Source organism: Trachypithecus francoisi, unplaced genomic scaffold (assembly GCF_009764315.1).
Source record: "Trachypithecus francoisi isolate TF-2019V2 unplaced genomic scaffold, Tfra_2.0 Lachesis_group2, whole genome shotgun sequence".
NCBI lineage: Eukaryota > Metazoa > Chordata > Mammalia > Primates > Cercopithecidae > Trachypithecus > Trachypithecus francoisi.
The window spans coordinates 110,384,122-110,402,277 of NW_022681465.1; the positions used below are offsets into that span (position 1 = coordinate 110,384,122).

Consider the following 18,156-nt stretch of genomic DNA (forward strand, 5'->3'; position numbering starts at 1 on the left):
TCACATGAAATCCCATTCAAACACCTCAACAAGTCTACCAGACAGCATGAGTGCCCATCCCTCCCTACAGAGGTGTGGCAATGCAGATTGAGACAGGCCGAGCTTCTCAGCCGTCATCACGCTGCAGGGCGGTGGCCAAGGTGGGAGTGGAAGGCTTCCTGACTCAAGTCCAGTGCTTCCCTACCTTGCTTCTAAGGTCAGTATTTTCCTGTCCTTTAAACTATTGACTTACCCATCACAATCACATGAAGGGTTTGTTTTGCTTTGTTTTGTTTTAGGAACTTCCTGGTAACAGTGCATGAACTCTGGCAGCATAAGTTAGGACTTTTGGTTGAAACTAAAATTGGCTTAGGCAAAAAAGGGAATTTTGGGGTTCAAGTAACAGAAAAGCATAGGGGGTGGTTCTGACTTCAAACGTCTCTGGATGCTGGGTCTCAAATGGTATCATTCAAAAATCTGTCTTTTTCTTTTCTTTTTCTTCTTTTTTTTTTTTGAGATGGAGTCTTGCTCTGTTGCCAGGCCAGAGTGCAGTGGCGCGATCTCAGCTCACTGCAACCTCCACCTCCCTGGTTCAAGCAATTCTCCTGCCTCAGCCTCCCGAGTAGCTGGGACTACAGTTGCGCGCCACCATGCCTGGCTATTTTTTTTTTTTTTTTTTTTTAGTAGAGACGGGGTTTCACCATGTTGGCCAGGATGGTCGCAATCTCTTGACCTCGTGATCTAGCTGCCTCAGCCTCTGAAAGTGCTGGGATTACAGGCGTGAGCCACCATGCCCGGCCCAAAATCTGTCCCTTCATACCCTGGCTCTGCTCTTTATTTTATTTTTTTTTTGAGATGGAGTCTTACTCTGTTGCCAGGCTGGAATGCACTGATGCAATCTCAGCTCACTGCAGCCTCTGCCTCCCGGGTTCAAGCAGTTCTCCTGCCTCAGCCTCCCAGGTAGCTGGGATTACAGGCATGCCACCAAACCCCGCTAATTTTTCTGTATTTTTAGTAGAGGCGGGGTTTCACCACGGTGGCCAGGCTGGTTTCGAACTCCTGACCTCAGATAATCCATCCGCCTCAGCCTCCCAAAGTGCTGGGATTACAGGCGTGAGCCACTGTGCCCAGCGTCCATATGCTGTCTCTGCTTTTAATCTTTCTTATCTTTATTCTCAGGTAGGTTCTCCTTTAGAGATGTTAAAGATGGCTGCCAGCAGCTCCAGGCTCATTTACTAGGAATGTGGCAACCTCCATGGAAAGAGAAAGCCTCTAGCTTTATAATTCCAGCAAAAATCCTGGGGCTGCCTCTCACTGGTTTGATGTGGGTTAGGTGTTCTTTTTTTTTTTTTTTTTGAGATAGGGTCTGGCTCTGTCGTCCAGGCTAGAGTGCAGTGGTGCCATCTTGGCTCACTGCAACCTCTGCCTCCTGGGCTCAAGCCATCATCCCACCTCAGCCTCCTAGGTAGCTAGGACCACAGGCGTGTGCCACCACACCCAGCTAATTCAGGTGTTCATTTTGAACCAACCGCTGAAGACAGACAGAGGTGGTGTTCTGATTGGCCAGGTCTAGATCAAATGCCCACTCCACCCTCAGCCAAGGGATGGGGTAGGCTTTATTTTATGTATATTGACGCAGAGTAGGGAGGAGCGATTCCCCACAGGAACACTGAGGGCCATTTCTAGAAGCAGGGAGAATGAATGGTCAACAGGAAATGATAGACGTCCATCACTGGCTCTCAAATTGTGTTTCACAGCTGTAGCCACCTTGAATTTTCTGGAAGTCAAAGAAGAGGCAGTAGAAATTGAGAGAGATGGAGAGATCTAAGAAATATTTAGGTACCTGGTGCAGTGGCTCATACCTGTAATCCCAGTACTTTGGGAAGCTGAGGTTGAGGAGATAGCTTGTGCCCAGGAGTTTGAGACCAGCCTGGGGAACATAGTGACACCTCACCTCTACAAAAAATTTAAAAATTAGCTGGGTGTGGTGGTGGATGCCTGTATGCCAGCTACTTGGTAGGCTGAGGTGGGAGAATCGCTTAGAGCCTGGGACATTAAGCCTGCAGTGAGCCAAGATCATGCCACTGCATTCTAGCCTGAGCAATAGAGTGACACCCTGCCTCAAAAAATAAAAAAGAAAGAAAAGAAAAAATATATCTATTATATATATTTGAGACGGAGTCTCACTCTGTCAGCCAGGCTGGAGTGCAGTGGCACGAACTTGGCTCACTGCAAGCTCTGCCTCCCAGATTCACGCCATTCTCCTGCCTCAGCCTCCTGAGTAGCTGGGACTACAGGCGCCCGCCACCTGGCCCGGCTAATTTTTTGCATTTTTAGTAGAGACAGGGTTTCACTGTGTTAGCCAGGCTGGTCTCGATCTCCTGATCTTGTGATCTGCCAGCCTTGGCTTTCCAAAGTGCTGGGATTACACGCGTGAGCCACCATGCCCGGCCAATAAAGTAGCCTTTCACCACCACGAATGGGGAGGGGTGATCACAAAATGAAACTGGCAGAGGAAGAGGAAGGGAGATGGATGTTGAACATCCAAATGCCCGTTAATGTCCACCTCACACCTCATCTCACATTCCCTACAAGGCTCCCTATGCTCACCACATTCCCCATTTGACATGCTGCATTCAGGCTTCTGTGCAGTTGTATTACTCACTCTGACTCAAACCCCTACTTGGGGCGAAGACCTGTTCAAAAGGCCCCTTCCACTTAGAGGAACAGCTGCCTTCTCCCCAAGAGGAAGGAGCCAATGTGGGAGTGGCCTTAGGGCCAGGGTCTGTACTCAGGTGCAACCAAGAATTGACAGAGCGAGGCATGGTGGCATGCATCTGTAATCCCAGCTACTCAGGAGGCTGAGGCGAGAGGATCACTTGCGCCCAGGATTTGCAGGCCAGCCTGGGCAACTTAGTGAGACCCTGTCTCTTTAAAACAACAACAAAAAAAAGGTGACAAAGGTGCTTTCGCTTTAATGACTCATCAGTATATCTAATAGTTTCACTTTCATCATGGAGTTAACAGCTGTCACATCAATGACTTTGAAACCAGTGGTTGGAAAGATGCCCCTCCTCTCCTGCCCTCCTCTTTCTGCGTTTCTGTTCCAAGAAGTCTTCCACAGCCTGCCTGTCTTCCAGCAGAATTAATAAATTGCTACATTCTGTTTTCATTTCCCATAAATTACTTATGGGATAACTTAGGACTCTAACTGAAAGTGACAGAAGTCCACTCAAATTGGTTTTATTGGCTCATATAACTGAGAAGTCTTTTTTTTTTTTTTTTTTTGAGATACAGTCTCACTCTGTTTCCCAAGCTGGAGTGCAGTGGCACAATCATAGCTCACAGCATTCTGGACCTCTGGGCTCAAGCAATCCTCCTGCCTCAGCCTCACAAGTAGCTGGAAGTACAGGCACGTGCCACCACGCCTGGGTAATGTTAAATTTTTTTGGAGAGTTGGGATCTCACTATGTTGCCTACATCAGTCTTGAACTCCTGGGCTCAAGTGATCCTCAAGTGATCCCCAGCCTCCCAGAGTGTTGGGATTATAGGCTTGAGCTGCTGTGCCTGGCCATAACTGACCAAGTCTTAAGGATACTTCTAGTTTTAGGATCTAGGCTGTCAAAGTCATGAGAAATCAGTCCATCAGTATTAGTTCTCAAATGTTGTATAACAAATCACCCTAACTTGTAGCTTAAAGCAACAACATTTAATGATGATTTATCACAGTTTCTGACGGTCAGTTTTGCCTTGAGGTCTTTCACAAGATTGCAAGCCAAATGTCAGTCAGGGCTGCAGTATCCACTTCCAAGGCAGCTCATTCATGTGGCTGTCAAATTGGCACTGGCTGTCAGCAGGGCGCTTTACTTTCTCCCTACATGGGCTTCTCTGCAGGGCTGCATGCGTGTCCTCAGAGTGTAATGGCTGGCTTCTTTCAGAGTGAGCAATCCAAGAGACTGAGGCAGAAACTGCAATGTCTTTTATGACCTGGGTTTGGAAGTCCAACACCCTCACTTCTGCCATATTCTTCTTCTTTTTTTTTTTTTTGGTAGACAGTCTCTGTCGCCCAGGCTGGAGTGCAATGGTGTGATCTCTGCTCACTACAACTTCCGCCTCCTGGGTTCAAGTGATTCTCCTGCCTCAGCCTCCCGGGTAGCTGGGATTACAGGCACGTGCCGCTATGCCCAGCTAATTCTTATATTTTTCATAGAGATGGGGTTTGGCCAACATGTTGGCCAGGCCAGTCTTGAACTCCTGACCTCAAGTGATCCGCCTGCCTTGGCATCCCAAAGTGCTGGGATTACAGGCATGAGCCACCGCACCCAGCCACTTCTGTCATATTCTAATGGACACAATGAACAGCCCTAACTCAATGTGGGAGGACACTATACAAAGGCGTGAATCCTAGGTGGTGAGGATCAATGGGGACTGTCTTTGAGGCCGTCTGCCATAGCATCCCTCCATCCTTTCTGCCCTGTTTGCTCTGCTTTTCCTATGTGTAGGCTTCATTCTCAAACAGGCCCTCCCTAAACAGTGACAAAGGTGATCATCAACGTGTTCAGACCCACATGCTCTGTGCTTAGTAACCCCAGTGCAACTTTTTTGCTTTCCCAAAAGTTCTGGCAAAAGTCCTAAACTAGCACTTTAATTGGCCTAAGTTATGTATATGCTTATCTCGGAACCAATCACTGTGGATTAGAGATGTCATGCTCTGATTGGCCAGACCTAGGTCCATGCCATGTCCTGAATGGCCAGACCTAGCCACACCTATAGCCCTAGTTCTGAGGGTAGAGCTGGCAGCACTAGAGCCCATGGAAGAAGTACGAGAGGAGTTGTTAAAGGAAAAATCAAAGTGTCATTACTGAACCAGGACAGATACTGGGCAGCATATATGCACCCCATCTTCTCTTGTGTTCCAGCTGCACATCTGAGTGCCCCTTGGTTTAGCACTTTTCTCATGAAATCATTTGCTTTCTTGCCTCACTTCCTGTGGTTGGTAGAATGCTAATATGGCCCCAAGATCTCTACCCCTGGTGCTTGCAGACTTCCCAGTTATTCTGTTAAACACGAATGTAGATGCTTCTGTGAAAGAATTTTGCGTATGTAATTAAAGTCCCAAATTGACCTTAAAATAAGGAGAATGGCAGGGCCAGGTGCAGTGGCTCACGCCTGTAATCCCAGCGCTTTGGGAGGCTAAGGCGGGCGGACCACGAGGTCAGGAGCTCGAGACCATCCTGACTAACACGGTGAAACTCCGTCTCTACTAAAAATACAAAAAATTAGGCCGGGCGCGGTGGCTCAAGCCTGTAATCCCAGCACTTTGGGAGGCCGAGACGGGCGGATCACGAGGTCAGGAGATCGAGACCATCCTGGCTAACACAGTGAAACCCCGTCTCTACTAAAAAAAAATACAAAAAAACTAGCCGGGCGAGGTGGCGGCGCCTGTAGTCCCGGCTCCTCGGGAGGCTGAGGCAGGAGAATGGCGGGAACCCAGGAGACGGAGCTTGCAGTGAGCTGAGATCCGGCCACTGCACTCCAGCCCGGGTGACAGAGCGAGACTCCATCTCAAAAAAAAAAAAAAAAAAAAAAAAAAAAATTAGCCTGGCGTGGTCGTGGACACTTGTATTCCCAGCTACTCGGAGGCTGAGGCAGGAGAATGGCGTGAACCCTGGAGGCATAGCTTGCAGTGAGCTGAGATTGTGCCAGGCACTCCAGCCTGGGCGACAGAGCCAGACTGTGTCTAAAAAAAAAAAAAAAAAAAAAAGACAATGATTTTGGTGGGCCTGACCTAATCCGGTGAGTTTTGTTTTTGTTTTTGTTTTTGTTTTTTGAGACGGAGTCTCACTCTGTCGCCCAGGCTGGAGTGCAGTAGCATGACCTAGGCTCACTGCAAGCTCCACCTCCTGGGCTCACATCATTCTCCTGCCTCAGCCTCCCGAATAGCTGGGACTACAGGCGCCTGCCACCATGCCAGGCTAATTTTGTGTATTTTTAGTAGAGACGGAGTTTCCCCGTGTTAGCCAGGATGGTCTCGATCTCCTGACCTTGTGATCCGCCCAACTCGGCCTCCCAAAGTGTTAGGATTACAGGCGTGAGCCACTGGGCCGTGCCATGTGTCTCCTTTTAAGAACTCACCTGGGCCAGGCACGGTGGCTCAGGCCTGTAATCCCAGCACTTTGGGAGGCCAAGGTGGGTGAATAACGGTCAGGAGATCCAGACCATCCTGGCTAACACGGTGAAACTCCATCTCTGCTAAAAATACAAAAAATTAGCTGGGCGTGGTGGCATGTGCCTGTAGTCCCAGCTACCCGGGAGACTGAGGCAGGAGAATGGCGTGAACCCGGGAGGCGGAGCTTGCAGTGAGCTGAGATCGCGCCACTGCACTCTAGCCTGGGCAACAGAGTGAGACTCCATCTCAAAAAAAAAAAAAAAAAGGAGACACATGACCAGAAATACAGGCCTCAGAAATACAGGCCTCAGGGAGCCGAGGATAGCCCCTGGTTGACAGCCTGCAAGGAAGTAGGGACCCCATTCCTGCAACCATAAGGAACTGAATTCTGCAGACAACCTGAATGAGCTTGGAAGTGAATCTTCCCCGCATGGGATTTTTAAACTACGGCGTTGTGAATTAATAAGTGGGTATTGGCCGGGCACAGTGGCTCATGCCTGTAATCCTAGCACTTTGGGAGGTCGAGGCGAGTGGATCACCTGAGGACAGGAGTTCGAGACCAGCCTGGACAACATGATGAAACCCTGTGTCTACTAAAAATACAAAAATTGGCCGGGCGCGGTGGCTCAAGCCTGTAATCCCAGCACTTTGGGAGGCCGAGACGGGTGGATCACGAGGTCAGGAGATCGAGACCATCCTGGCTAACATGGTGAAACCCCGTCTCTACTAAAAAAAATACAAAAACTAGCCGGGCGAGGTGGCGGGCGCCTGTAGTCCCAGCTACTCGGGAGGCTGAGGCAGGAGAATGGCATGAACCCGGGAGGCGGAGCTTGCAGTGAGCTGAGATCTGGCCACTGCACTCCAGTCCGGGCGACAGAGAGAGACTCCGCCTCAAAAAAAAAAAAAAACAAAAATTAGCTGGGCATGGTGGTGGTTGCCTGTAATCCCAGCTACTTGGGAGGCTGAGGCAGGAGAATCACTTGAACCTGGGAGGCAGAAGTTGCAGTGAGCCGAGATCATGCCATTTCACTCCAGCCTGGGCAACAAGAGTGAAACTCTATCTCAAAAAAAGAAAATTTAAAAAAAATTAAAAATGGGCATTGTTGTAAGCTGCTGAGTTGATGGTAATTTGTTACATGACAGTAGAAAACGGACACACTTCGCAGTGGACTCCACGATCCCCGTGAAAGGGAGCTTCTCTTTGATCTCCTGAACCTCCTCATCTCCACAGGACCCAGAGCACAAGAACGTCCCTTCTCCTGCTTCTAGTCCCACTGTCTAGAAAAGAGAGGAGGAGCCCAGCTCTTCATCATTCCACCCCCACCCACCAACTCCCAACTTCCTGGCCCTCAGGGGGTGACCAAGGAAGTCGCTCCACTTGGCTTTCCGTAAACAACCTGTGCCCCACCAGGCGCAGGGGGGCAGCTTGACCAATCCCTATTTCCAAGACCTTTGGCCATCCCTATTGATCTGGACTCCTGGGCAGGCAGGTGGACCAACGGACAGACGCCATGAGGGCTCTGCTGCTCCTGGGGTTCCTGCTGGTGAGCCTGGAGTCAACACTTTCGGTGAGTGCTGTGGGAACCAGGATTGTTCCAGGATGGTCCTGGGGGAAGCGGTCGCTATCACAGCCATGGCCTCTGCTCATGACCTGTGGGTTCAGGTGACTAAGAGGCCTATGTGGAAAGGTAAGGCCAGCCCCGAAGGCCCAGGCAGAGGAGACAGGCAACCCGACTGGGTGGATACAAGGGCACAGCCTACATTTCTGGGGGAGATGGGCCTTAAGAAGACAATGGGAGGAGGTAGAAAGGGTTTGGGTCTTGGGAAGAAATCTCTGCATTTCTGGGCTGTGACATGAAGCTGCAGACTAGCAACAGATCGGTGGCAGGCTACGACTTCCAGGCAGTTCCCTGCCTTCTTCTCTCCCTTGTAGATTCCACCTTGGAAAGCGCCCAAGGAGCATAAGTACAAAGCTGAAGAGCACACAGTTGGTAAGTGGCTCCTCCTCCTGAGAACCCTTGGGTGGGGATGTGTATGGTGCGGCGTGTGCAGTCTCAAGACAGTCTAGTCTAGTATCTACCTGGTGCTAGGTCTTATGCCCATGGGCACCAGAGTGATTGTGAGCTGTGTGATCCTTGAGGGCAGGGCATAACTGTGTCTAAGTACCCACGAGCCTGGCTCGGAGCAGGTGCTTGAGATATGTGTTGCTGGTGCCATCACACCTGGGATCCTGCCAGCCTTCCTCAGTTTCTCCGGCTTTTCCCCTTCTTTTCCTTTCACCAGTATGTCTCGTGGGCATCAATCATGCCACACAGCGGCCAGGGCCTTCAATGGGCAAGGAAGGATCAAGAGCTGGTCTCTGGCATTTGAATGCCTCTGAATCCCAGCTTTATCACTTAGAGCTGGGTGACTCTGGGCGAGTGATTTGAGTTCTCCAAGCTTCAATTTCCCCGTCTGCGAAACCAGGTTGATAATAGTAAACCTCTCAGGGTTGTTGAGAAGGAAAACCCATATGAGGCATTCAGCCCATCACCTGGTGCAGGGAAATGCTTTAAAAATATTAGCTTTTATTATTAAACTACCTTTTAGATGAGGGGTACCTGCCATTTCCCCCTTCCTCAAGCCCTGCCATAGCTCCTCATTGCTTTCATTCTTCCAGACGCTAAATTACCTAGAGGCCAGGCATGGTGGCTCATGCCTGTAATCCCAGCACTTTGGGAGGCCAAGGCGGGTGGATCACGAGGTCAGGAGTTCGAGACCAGTCTGGCCAACATGATGAAACGCTGTCTCTACTAAAAGTACAAAAATTAGCCAGGCATGGAGGCATGCGTCTGTAGTCCCAGCTACTTGGGAGGCTGAGGCAGGAGAATTGCTTGAACTCGGGAGGTGAAGGTTGCAGTGAATGAAGATCACACCATTGCACTCCAGCTTGGGCAAACAGAGCAAGACTCTGTCAAAGTGCTGGGCAACAGAGCAAGACACCGTCTCAAAAAAAAAAAATTTACCTAGAGCATGCCACATAGCAGGGCCTGTGAACCACATGGACCCTAACCTGGTGGGCCTGACTTGGTGGGGTTGAGTCCCTAAGCATGGCATTGAGGCCCAGCACATTCCAACCCTGGACTCCCTCAGCCTCCTCTCTTCACCCCACAACCGAAAGTTTCTCCTCCCTCTTGCCTTACCCAACCTTGGTGCCCTATCCTTGCCTAATGCCCTGCCTAGTGTCCCCCCTCCTCTGTCCGTCCATCCCATTTGCATCTTTTTTTCTTTTTTTTTGAAACTGAGTCTCACTCTGTTCCCTAGGCTGGAGTGCAATGGCGCCATCTTGGCTCATTGCAACCTCCACCTTCTGGGTTCAAGCAGTTTTCTGCCTCAGCCTCCCGAGTAGCTGGGATTACAGGAACGCACCTTCATGCTGAGCTAATTTTTGTATTTTTTAGTAGAGATGGGGTTTCACCATGTTGGCCAGGCTGGTCTCAAACTCCTGCCCTCAGGTGATCCACCCACCTCAGCCTCCCAAAGTGCTGGGATTACAGGTGTGAGCCACCGTACCCAGCCCCCATTTGCATCTTAAAGGTTCATCTCAGATCCATTTCCATTTACTGTCCTGGTTCTGGTTTGGTACTTGGCAAGTGCACTTTGCCTTTAACAAAATAGTGGCAGAAGCTTATTAAGCAGGTACTATGTGCCAGACACTGCTCAGCATTTCACGGCATTATCTCATGAAGCCTCATGACAGTTCCTCTGAAGAAGACACAGGCAATTCTCGTTATTCGCGGTGGTTATGTTCTGTAAAATCACAGTGAACATTGAACTGGCAAACAGTATTAGGTTCCTGTGAGCTTCTGGTCACAACATTTTCATCAACCAACAGTATATAATCTTGTTTTATGTGTGATTCTGTTTAAAGACGTTTTATTTAATATATGTGTTGCTGATTCATCAATGCTAAGCTGATGGCACTATAGCTCACACCTGAATGAAGTGTGTCTAACACACGCTTTCTCCCTGAGGTAGCCTTCTTGTGCTTAGGAACTATACAACTCTTGAGCAGGAGGCTCAGGGGCCATTTCCAAAAGCAAAATCCCCAGCAAAAGCACAAAGTGTGAAAAACATTGTGCTAAGTAGACTGAAAAGGACACTCGTTCAATACGACAGCTGAAACAAGAAGCAGCAGCGTGACGCCTTGTTGAACCTTAACTTGGAGTGTGCAAATTTTTTACTGCTCTGTGCATGTCCACAAATGGCCATGAAAGCATTTCAAGTATTGACTTGAGAGTTACAAATAAAATTTAGCAAGTAGGCACGTTATCAAATACAGAACCAGAAAATAATGAGGATCAACTGTAGTATTATTACTGCCATTTTTCAGATAAGGAAACCAAGGCTCAGAGTGGTTAACAGTGACTTCAACGTTCAACAAGTATTATTAAGTGCCTGCTTTGTGGCAAGTGCTCTTTCTGGCCTTGGGACTGCAGACTTACCCAAGGTCACACAGCTAGCAGGTGGTGGAGTCAGGAGTCTACTCCAGCTATCTGAGTCCTGAACCCAACTTTTTTTTTTTTTTTTTTTTTTTTTTGAGACGGAGTCTCTGTCTGTCACCCAGGCTGAAGTGCAGTGGCGTGATCTCAGCTCACCGCAAGCTCCGCCTCCTGGGTTCACGCCATTCTCTTGCCTCAGCCTCCCGAGTAGCTAGGACTACAGGTACCCACCACCACGCCTGGCTAATTTTTTTGTATTTTTAGTAGAGACGGGGTTTCACCGGGTTAGCCAGGATGGTTTCAATCTCCTGACCTCATGATCCGCCTGCCTCGGCCTCCCAAAGTGCTGGGATTACAGGCTTGAGCCACCGCGCCCAGCTCTGAACCCAATTTTTTTTTTTTTTTTTTTTTTTGAGACGGAGTCTCGCTCTGTCGCCCAGGCTGGAGTGCAGTGGCCGGATCTCAGCTCACTGCAAGCTCCGCCTCCCGGGTTTACGCCATTCTCTCGCCTCAGCCTTCCGAGTAGCTGGGACTACAGGCGCCCGCCATCTCGCCCGGCTAATTTTTTGTATATTTTAGTAGAGACGGGGTTTCACCGTGTTAGCCAGGATGGTCTCGATCTCCTGACCTCGTGATCCGCCCGTCTCGGCCTCCCAAAGTGCTGGGATTACAGGCTTGAGCCACCGCGCCCGGCCTCTGAACCCAATTTTTAAAGCAGAAAGTGTTTTCAATGCACAGCGGCCTTTTTGAGGGTCTGTACTTTTCCCAACCAGACCCTGAGGGGCAGTGCCTGTGCAGTTGAGTACAGGGGAAGTCCTCAGCGAGTGTGTTGTCCCTGCAGTTCTCACTGTCACCGGGGAGCCCTGCCACTTCCCCTTCCAGTACCACCGGCGGCTGTACCACAAATGTACCCACAAGGGCCGGCCAGGCTCTCAGCCTTGGTAAGACTACGCAGAGGAGTTGGAGCAGAGGCCTGGGAGACATGCGCCCTGGCTGTCCTTCTGTCCAAGGAACTCTGCTCGGAGAGAGGGGGCTGTGAGAGGGGAGGGTGGGCCAGGCCCCTGGGCAGAGCAGGGAAGTCTTGTCTCTTTCTACAGGTGTGCTACCACCCCTAACTTTGATGAGGACCAGCGATGGGGATACTGTGTGGAGCCCAAGAAAGTGAAAGGTACTACACATAGCCTCTGGGGTGGCCCGGGGCTCTCTCCTCCTGCCTCATTACTCTCCTGGTATCAACAGACCCCACACACCTGGGATTCTGGGCCCAGCCCCTTCTCTCCCTCCACAATACCCTTTGGAAGTCCAGAGGGAGAGTTCTGGGAAGGAGTGGTCCCATTTTGCAGGTGGGTAAACTAAGCCTTGGAAACTTGGAGTAGCAAGGTCACAAGGCAAGTAGGTTCAAGTAGGGCCTTGGCCCCCAACTGTCTGACTCAGCTCCCTGCTCTTCCTCCCACCATGTCCATCTCTCAGACCACTGCAGTAAACACAGCCCCTGCCAGAAAGGAGGGACCTGTGTGAACACGCTGAGTGGCACCCACTGTCTCTGTCCACAACACCTCACTGGGAACCACTGCCAGAGAGGTGAGGAGATGCTGAGGACCCGGGCGGGGGTGCTGGGGGACAGGGGCAACCCTGGGCCTGCAGAAGAGGTCGCTGGATACCAGAAGACTTGGCATGGTCCTCGACTCTCCTGAGACCACTGTCCCTCTTTGTCCCCAGAGAAGTGCTTTGAGCCTCAGCTTCTCCGGTTTTTCCACGAGAATGAGATATGGTATAGATCTGAGCAAGCAGCTGTGGCCAGATGCCAGTGCAAGGGTCCTGATGCCCACTGCCAGTGGCTGGCCAGCCAAGGTGAGCAGAAGGTTGGGAACGGGCCAGGGAGGAGCGTCAGGAAGACAGGCTGGCAGGAGGCCGGGTGGTGTGCCAGGAAGGAGAGTTCTCTGGGGGGGTCTTTAGGCCCAGGGGTGGCTCACTGCGTCCCCTCCCCAAGCCTGCCGCACCAACCCGTGCCTCCATGGGGGTCGCTGCCTAGAGGTGGAGGGCCACCGCCTGTGCCACTGCCCGGTGGGCTACACCGGACCCTTCTGCGACTTGGGTGAGTGAGGGTCTGGAGGAAGCAGAAGGCCAGCCCCCAGGTGGGACGGGCTTGCCAGGAAGGAGGAGGGAGAGTGCAGAAAGTGGATGAGAGGGCGGCAGGAGAGCCCACCCTGGCTGCCCAGGGAGCCCCCTCTCTCCTCAGACATCAAGGCGAGCTGCTATGATGGCCGCGGGCTCAGCTACCGCGGCCTGGCCAGGACCACGCTCTCGGGTGCGCTCTGTCAGCCGTGGACCTCGGAGGCCACCTACCGGAACGTGACTGCCGAGCAAGCGCGGAATTGGGGACTGGGCGGCCACACCTACTGCCGGTGCGCCGCGTGGGGCTGGGTGACCCCTCCGCCCGAGGGCCCCGGGCTCCCGGAGCTCTAACGGCGCCCCCTCGTGTGGCTACAGGAACCCGGACAACGACATCCGCCCGTGGTGCTTCGTGCTGATCGGCGACAGGCTAAGCTGGGAGTACTGCGACCTGGCACAGTGCCAGGCCCCAATCCAGGCGGCGCCTCCGAGCCCGGTGTCCCCTCGGCTTCATGGCCCACTCATGCCCCCGCAGCCGGCACCGCCGAAGCTTCAGCCCACGACCCGGACCCCGCCTCAGTCCCAGACCCCGGGAGGTTAGGAAGCAGGGGGAAGGAGGAGCCGAGAGGGCTCTGGGCGGCGAGCTAGATTCCGGCGGCCGGCCGCGGGCTCCGCGCCCTCAGCCCCGGCTCCTCCACAGCGTTGCCGGCGAAGCGGGAGCAGCCGCCTCGCCTGACTAGGAACGGCTCAGTGAGCTGCGGGCAGCGGCTCCGCAAAAGTCTGTCTTCGATGACCCGCGTCGTTGGCGGGCTGGTGGCGCTACGCGGGGCGCACCCCTACATCGCCGCGCTGTACTGGGGCCACAGTTTCTGCGCCGGCAGCCTCATCGCCCCCTGCTGGGTGCTGACGGCCGCTCACTGCCTGCAGGACCGGCGAGTACTCGCCCGCCCAGGGCCGCCCCAGGGACCGCGGCTCCTCCGTCTCCCAGCGCGGCTTCCACGCTGCACCCGAACCCGTGCCCTACCTTCTCCCGCCCCACCCTTCTTTCCACGCCCCTCCAGAGCTCCCGGGGAGGAATCCGGAACACGAGATGGGGTTCGGGAGCAGGGGGCTTCCCCAGAACGCTTGTGGCCAGGTCTGAGCGTTCTGCCTCTCCCCTACCCGCCCGCAGGCCCGCACCCGAGGATCTGACGGTAGTACTCGGCCAGGAACGCCATAACCACAGCTGTGAGCAGTGCCAGACGCTGGCCGTGCGCTCCTACCGCTTGCACGAGGCCTTCTCGCCCGTCAGCTACCAGCACGACCTGGGTGCGTGGGGGCATCCCGCGGGGACGGGAAGAAAGGGTGGGCCTCCGGCATCCCGGCCTCACGCTCCTCTCCGCCCGGGTTAGCTCTGTTGCGCCTTCAGGAGGATGCGGACGGCAGCTGCGCGCTCCTGTCGCCTTACGTTCAGCCGGTGTGCCTGCCAAGCGGCGCCGCGCGACCCTCCGAGTCCGCGCTCTGCCAGGTGGCTGGCTGGGGCCACCAGTTCGAGGGTAGGCACAACTGCTAGGGGCAGGGTAGGAGAGGAGGCCTTTGATCACTGGGTTAGGCGGGAGAAGCCCGCGACTGTGTTATTCCGGGTGCCTACAGAATGGGTGGCGCTGACCTGGTGGGTTGTGAGAATGTGTAGGGCCACCCAGGGCCTAGGATTCACTGCTGGGATCCCCCAAATCTCCTGGGGATACAGGGATAATAGAACTTGCTCTTGGTTTCCTCTGGGCGCCGGGCTTCTAAGGCTAACTATGACGCTGACCCCGCGCTCCGGGCTAGTGTGGGAGCCAGGTTCTGCGACTCTGGATTGGTGGTGGGGGTGGGGTTTCCGTTTCCGCCCCGCCCATTCAAATCCTGGCTCTTCCCTGGACCTCAGCTTCCTTGCCTATGAAATTGAATTAACGGCATCTCCTCCCTCTCTGGCTTGCTGCAAGAGAGGAAGGGCATGAGTGGGTTTAGAAGCGCCTGGCGCAGCGCTGTCCATCGTCCGGGCGGCGAGCGTTGTCAGATGGGGTGTGAAGAAAGCGCTCTGTGTTCGCAGGGGCGGAGGAATATTCCAGCTTCCTGCAGGAGGCGCAGGTACCCTTCCTCTCCCTGGAGCGCTGCTCAGCACCGGACGTGCACGGAGCCTCCATCCTCCCCGGCATGCTCTGCGCAGGGTTCCTCGAGGGTGGCACCGATGCATGCCAGGTGAGCCCTTAGCTCGATTGGCGTCCTTCCCCGAGGCCGTCAGGCACAAATCCCAGGTCCACAGCACTGAGCTGCGTGTTTCCGACCCAGGGTGATTCCGGAGGCCCGCTGGTGTGTGAGGACCAAGCCGCAGAGCGTCGGCTCACCCTTCAAGGCGTCGTCAGCTGGGGATCGGGCTGTGGTGACCGCAACAAGCCAGGCGTCTACACCGATGTGGCCTACTACCTGGCTTGGATCCGGGAGCACACCGCTTCCTGATTGCTCAGGGACTCATCTTTCCCTCCTCGGTGATTCCGCAGTGGGAGAGTGGCTGGGGCATGGAAGGCAAGATTGTGTCCCATTCCCCCAGTGCGGCCAACTCCGCGCCAGGATGGCGCAGGAACTCAATAAAGTGCTTTGAAAATGCTGACAAGGAAAGCTCTTTTCTTCATGGGTCCCGCCGGGAAATGCCAAGACAGAAAAGCGATTCACAGCTTCTCCACAGCCCTCAGAGAACAAGGTCTATGAGATCTTAACGTGCAAAATCTAGATGCCGGTCCAGCTAATGTTTACTGAGCCTAGGATACTGTGTACCAAGCCCTGTGCAAGAAGAAGCTGCATGTTATTCCTTATGAGAAACTCACTAACATTTTGTTTACAGAGCAATAATTCTCAGACCATACACTAAGATCACTTGGGGAGTTTTTGAGCCAATCTGTGCCCAAGTTCCACCTCAGACCAATTAAATCAGTATGTCTAGGGATGGGGCATGGGTAGTGGTATATTTTTAAAACTCCCCAGATAATTCCATGTGCAGCCAAGGTTGAGAATCATGGTTAGAAACACTTAGCATTGGCCAGGCGCGGTGGCTCATGCCTGTAATCCTAGCACTTTGAGAGGCCAAGGCAGGCGGATTGCTCAGGCGTTCAAGACCAGCCTGGGCAACACGATGAAACCTCATCTCTACTAAAATACAAAAAATTAGCTGGCACGGCAGCGTGTGCCTGTAGTCCCAGCTACTCAGGAGGCTGAGGCAGGAGAATCACTTGAACCGGTGGGAGAGGGAGGGGGAGGGGGAGTTAGCATTGACTGTGGTGTGGAGCCTAAGGGCTGGGTGACATATTGTACCCACCCCAACACGCACTAGGGTAGTGGGTCTCAGAGTCCCTTGGCTAGCAGTACCATCACCAGGGAACTTGTTACACATAGCAAATTTACACATAGCAAAGCTACACTTTACACTGCTGAACAGAAAGTCTGGGGTGGGGCCCAGCAATCTGTTTAATAGCCTTGCAGGGGATTCTGATGTTCTCTCATGCTTGAGAACCACAATCTGGGGGTTGAATGGTTACAAGTGGAGGTCTGGCTGTCCAGACACAGCATCCTTTTGTTCACAAAACCAGCTTTTTAAAATTAAAAAAAGATTGGCCAGATGCGGTGGTTCACGCCTGTAATCTCATCACTTTGAGAGGCTGAAGCGGGAGGATTGTTTGAGCTCAAGAGTTCCTGATCCGCCTGGGCAACATAGTGAGACCTCATCTCAAAAAAAATTTGTTTTAATTAAATGTTTTTTTCTTTTTTAGAGACGGGGCCTCGCTCTGTGGCCCAGGCTGGAGTGCAGCGACACGATCCTATAATCTTGCTAATGAGTTTAAGCGATCTGTCCGCCTCGGCCTCCCAAAGCGATGGGATTACAGGAACGAGCCACAGCGCTCTGCCAAACCCTTTTTACAGGATAACCTTAGAACTGCCCCTGCACTACACGCCCACGCCCCACGTGCCCCAGCCTGGGTGGTCCCTCCCGGACGGCGCCTTGTGTGACGTCACAGCCCCAGCATGCGACGCAGCGCCGCAGGCCTTCCCCGCGTAGCGCCTCTACGTTGCTCCGAGAGGCACGAGGCTGCTGGGCGCACTCGGAGCGCGATGGGCGACTGGAAGGTCTACATCAGTGCAGTGTTGCGGGACCAGCGCATCGACGACGTGGCCATCGTGGGCCATGCGGATAACAGCTGCGTGTGGGCTTCGCGGCCCGGGGGCCTGCTGGCGGCCATCTCGCCGCAGGAGGTGGGCGTACTCACGGGGCCCGACCGTTGCACCTTCCTGCAGGCGGGCCTGAGCGTGGGCGGCCGCCGCTGCTGCGTCATCCGCGACCACCTGCTGGCCAAGGGCGACGGCGTGCTGGACGCACGCACCAAGGGACTGGACGCGCGCGCCGTGTGCGTGGGCCACGCGCCGCGCGCGCTCCTGGTGCTCATGGGCCGACGCGGCGTCCATGGGGGCATCGTCAACAAGACGGTGCACGAACTCATACGCGGGCTGCGCATGCAGGGCGCCTAGCCGGGCAGCCAGGCCGCCCACTGCTGGCGCGGACCAAATAAACTGTGACCTGGGCGCGGCTGGCTCCTTCTCCACTTGCGCGGTGGGAGGACTTGTAACTAAGGACACTGGTCTTTGCAAGACAGTTACCTGGCGGAGATGGGATTTTGAGTCTAGAGGCTGCCAGGCTCTTGTGCCCTCTGCCCTGCTCTCCCATGGACGCCTTGCAGAGTCTCCTGGCCTGACTGCTGCTCCTTGGCGCCTTCCCAGGGTCCTAGGCACTCCGCAGCTGAGGAAGAGTCCAAGGGTGGGGCTTCTCAAAGTCTGTTTCAGCCTTAGCGTCCTTTCTCGCAGATATTCCCACACATTAGGCAGGACAAGTAAAAGGAGCCTCTTCCCCATCCCGCGAACACCTCTCCCCATCAAGAGTGTGAGGCTAGAGGCCAGTTTGCTCCTCCCCCCTCCACTCATACCTCATGTACTAGCAAGGTGTGTGAGTGGGTGACAGGACGGGCCTGGTGGCTTGTAAAGCAGTTCTGGGGGTCACAGCCCTCTGCATCTCTGCCCACATTCCTCCAAGGGGGTCCCACTGAGAGGGCACATGTCCAAGACCATCACAAGTGGGTCTGAGACCTTACATCCTGCCTTCCCCAGGTCTTCGAAAAGGCCCCGGAGGAGTCCCTGGACTAGAGGGAGGAACTCTGGCATCCCTACCCCGGAGTCTCACTCTGTAGGCCTCAGTTTCAGGGTGACCTACGGGGGAGGGGGAATTGAAAAGCTTGGGTGAGTTTGTGGCCTGGTTTACTGCCCAAAGATAGTGGACAAAAGTGGGAGGGAGGGTGTCTGGTCCCTGCCCTCCATGTGCTGGGGCCCAGGGCACGGCCTCTCTTGCCCACC

The 18,156-nt window shown here is 53.8% G+C and overlaps 2 protein-coding genes across 4 annotated transcripts; both read left to right on the forward strand.

Annotated features, from left to right (window-relative positions):
• Window positions 1–177: 177 nt before the first annotated feature.
• F12 (coagulation factor XII) lies at window positions 178–15,373 on the forward strand. 3 transcript variants are annotated; one of them, XM_033180019.1, is made up of 15 exons: window positions 178–196; window positions 7,639–7,716; window positions 8,082–8,139; window positions 11,471–11,570; window positions 11,727–11,797; window positions 12,100–12,210; window positions 12,349–12,480; window positions 12,620–12,724; window positions 12,869–13,034; window positions 13,120–13,337; window positions 13,442–13,673; window positions 13,913–14,049; window positions 14,133–14,276; window positions 14,816–14,964; window positions 15,055–15,373. In XM_033180019.1, the coding sequence occupies exons 2-15, from the start codon at window positions 7,660–7,662 to the stop codon at window positions 15,220–15,222; spliced, it is 1,848 nt and encodes a 615-aa protein (XP_033035910.1). In that variant the 5' UTR covers window positions 178–196; window positions 7,639–7,659; the 3' UTR covers window positions 15,223–15,373. The 3 variants fall into 3 exon arrangements, with proteins under 3 accessions (XP_033035910.1, XP_033035908.1, XP_033035911.1); XM_033180017.1 differs by having other exon boundaries at window positions 182–196; window positions 7,635–7,716; XM_033180020.1 differs by lacking the exons at window positions 178–196; window positions 14,133–14,276 and having other exon boundaries at window positions 7,403–7,716.
• Window positions 15,374–16,541: 1,168 nt separating this feature from the next.
• PFN3 (profilin 3) lies at window positions 16,542–17,336 on the forward strand. Its single transcript, XM_033180025.1, has one exon. The coding sequence runs from the start codon at window positions 16,780–16,782 to the stop codon at window positions 17,278–17,280; it is 501 nt and encodes a 166-aa protein (XP_033035916.1). The 5' UTR covers window positions 16,542–16,779; the 3' UTR covers window positions 17,281–17,336.
• Window positions 17,337–18,156: the final 820 nt, after the last annotated feature.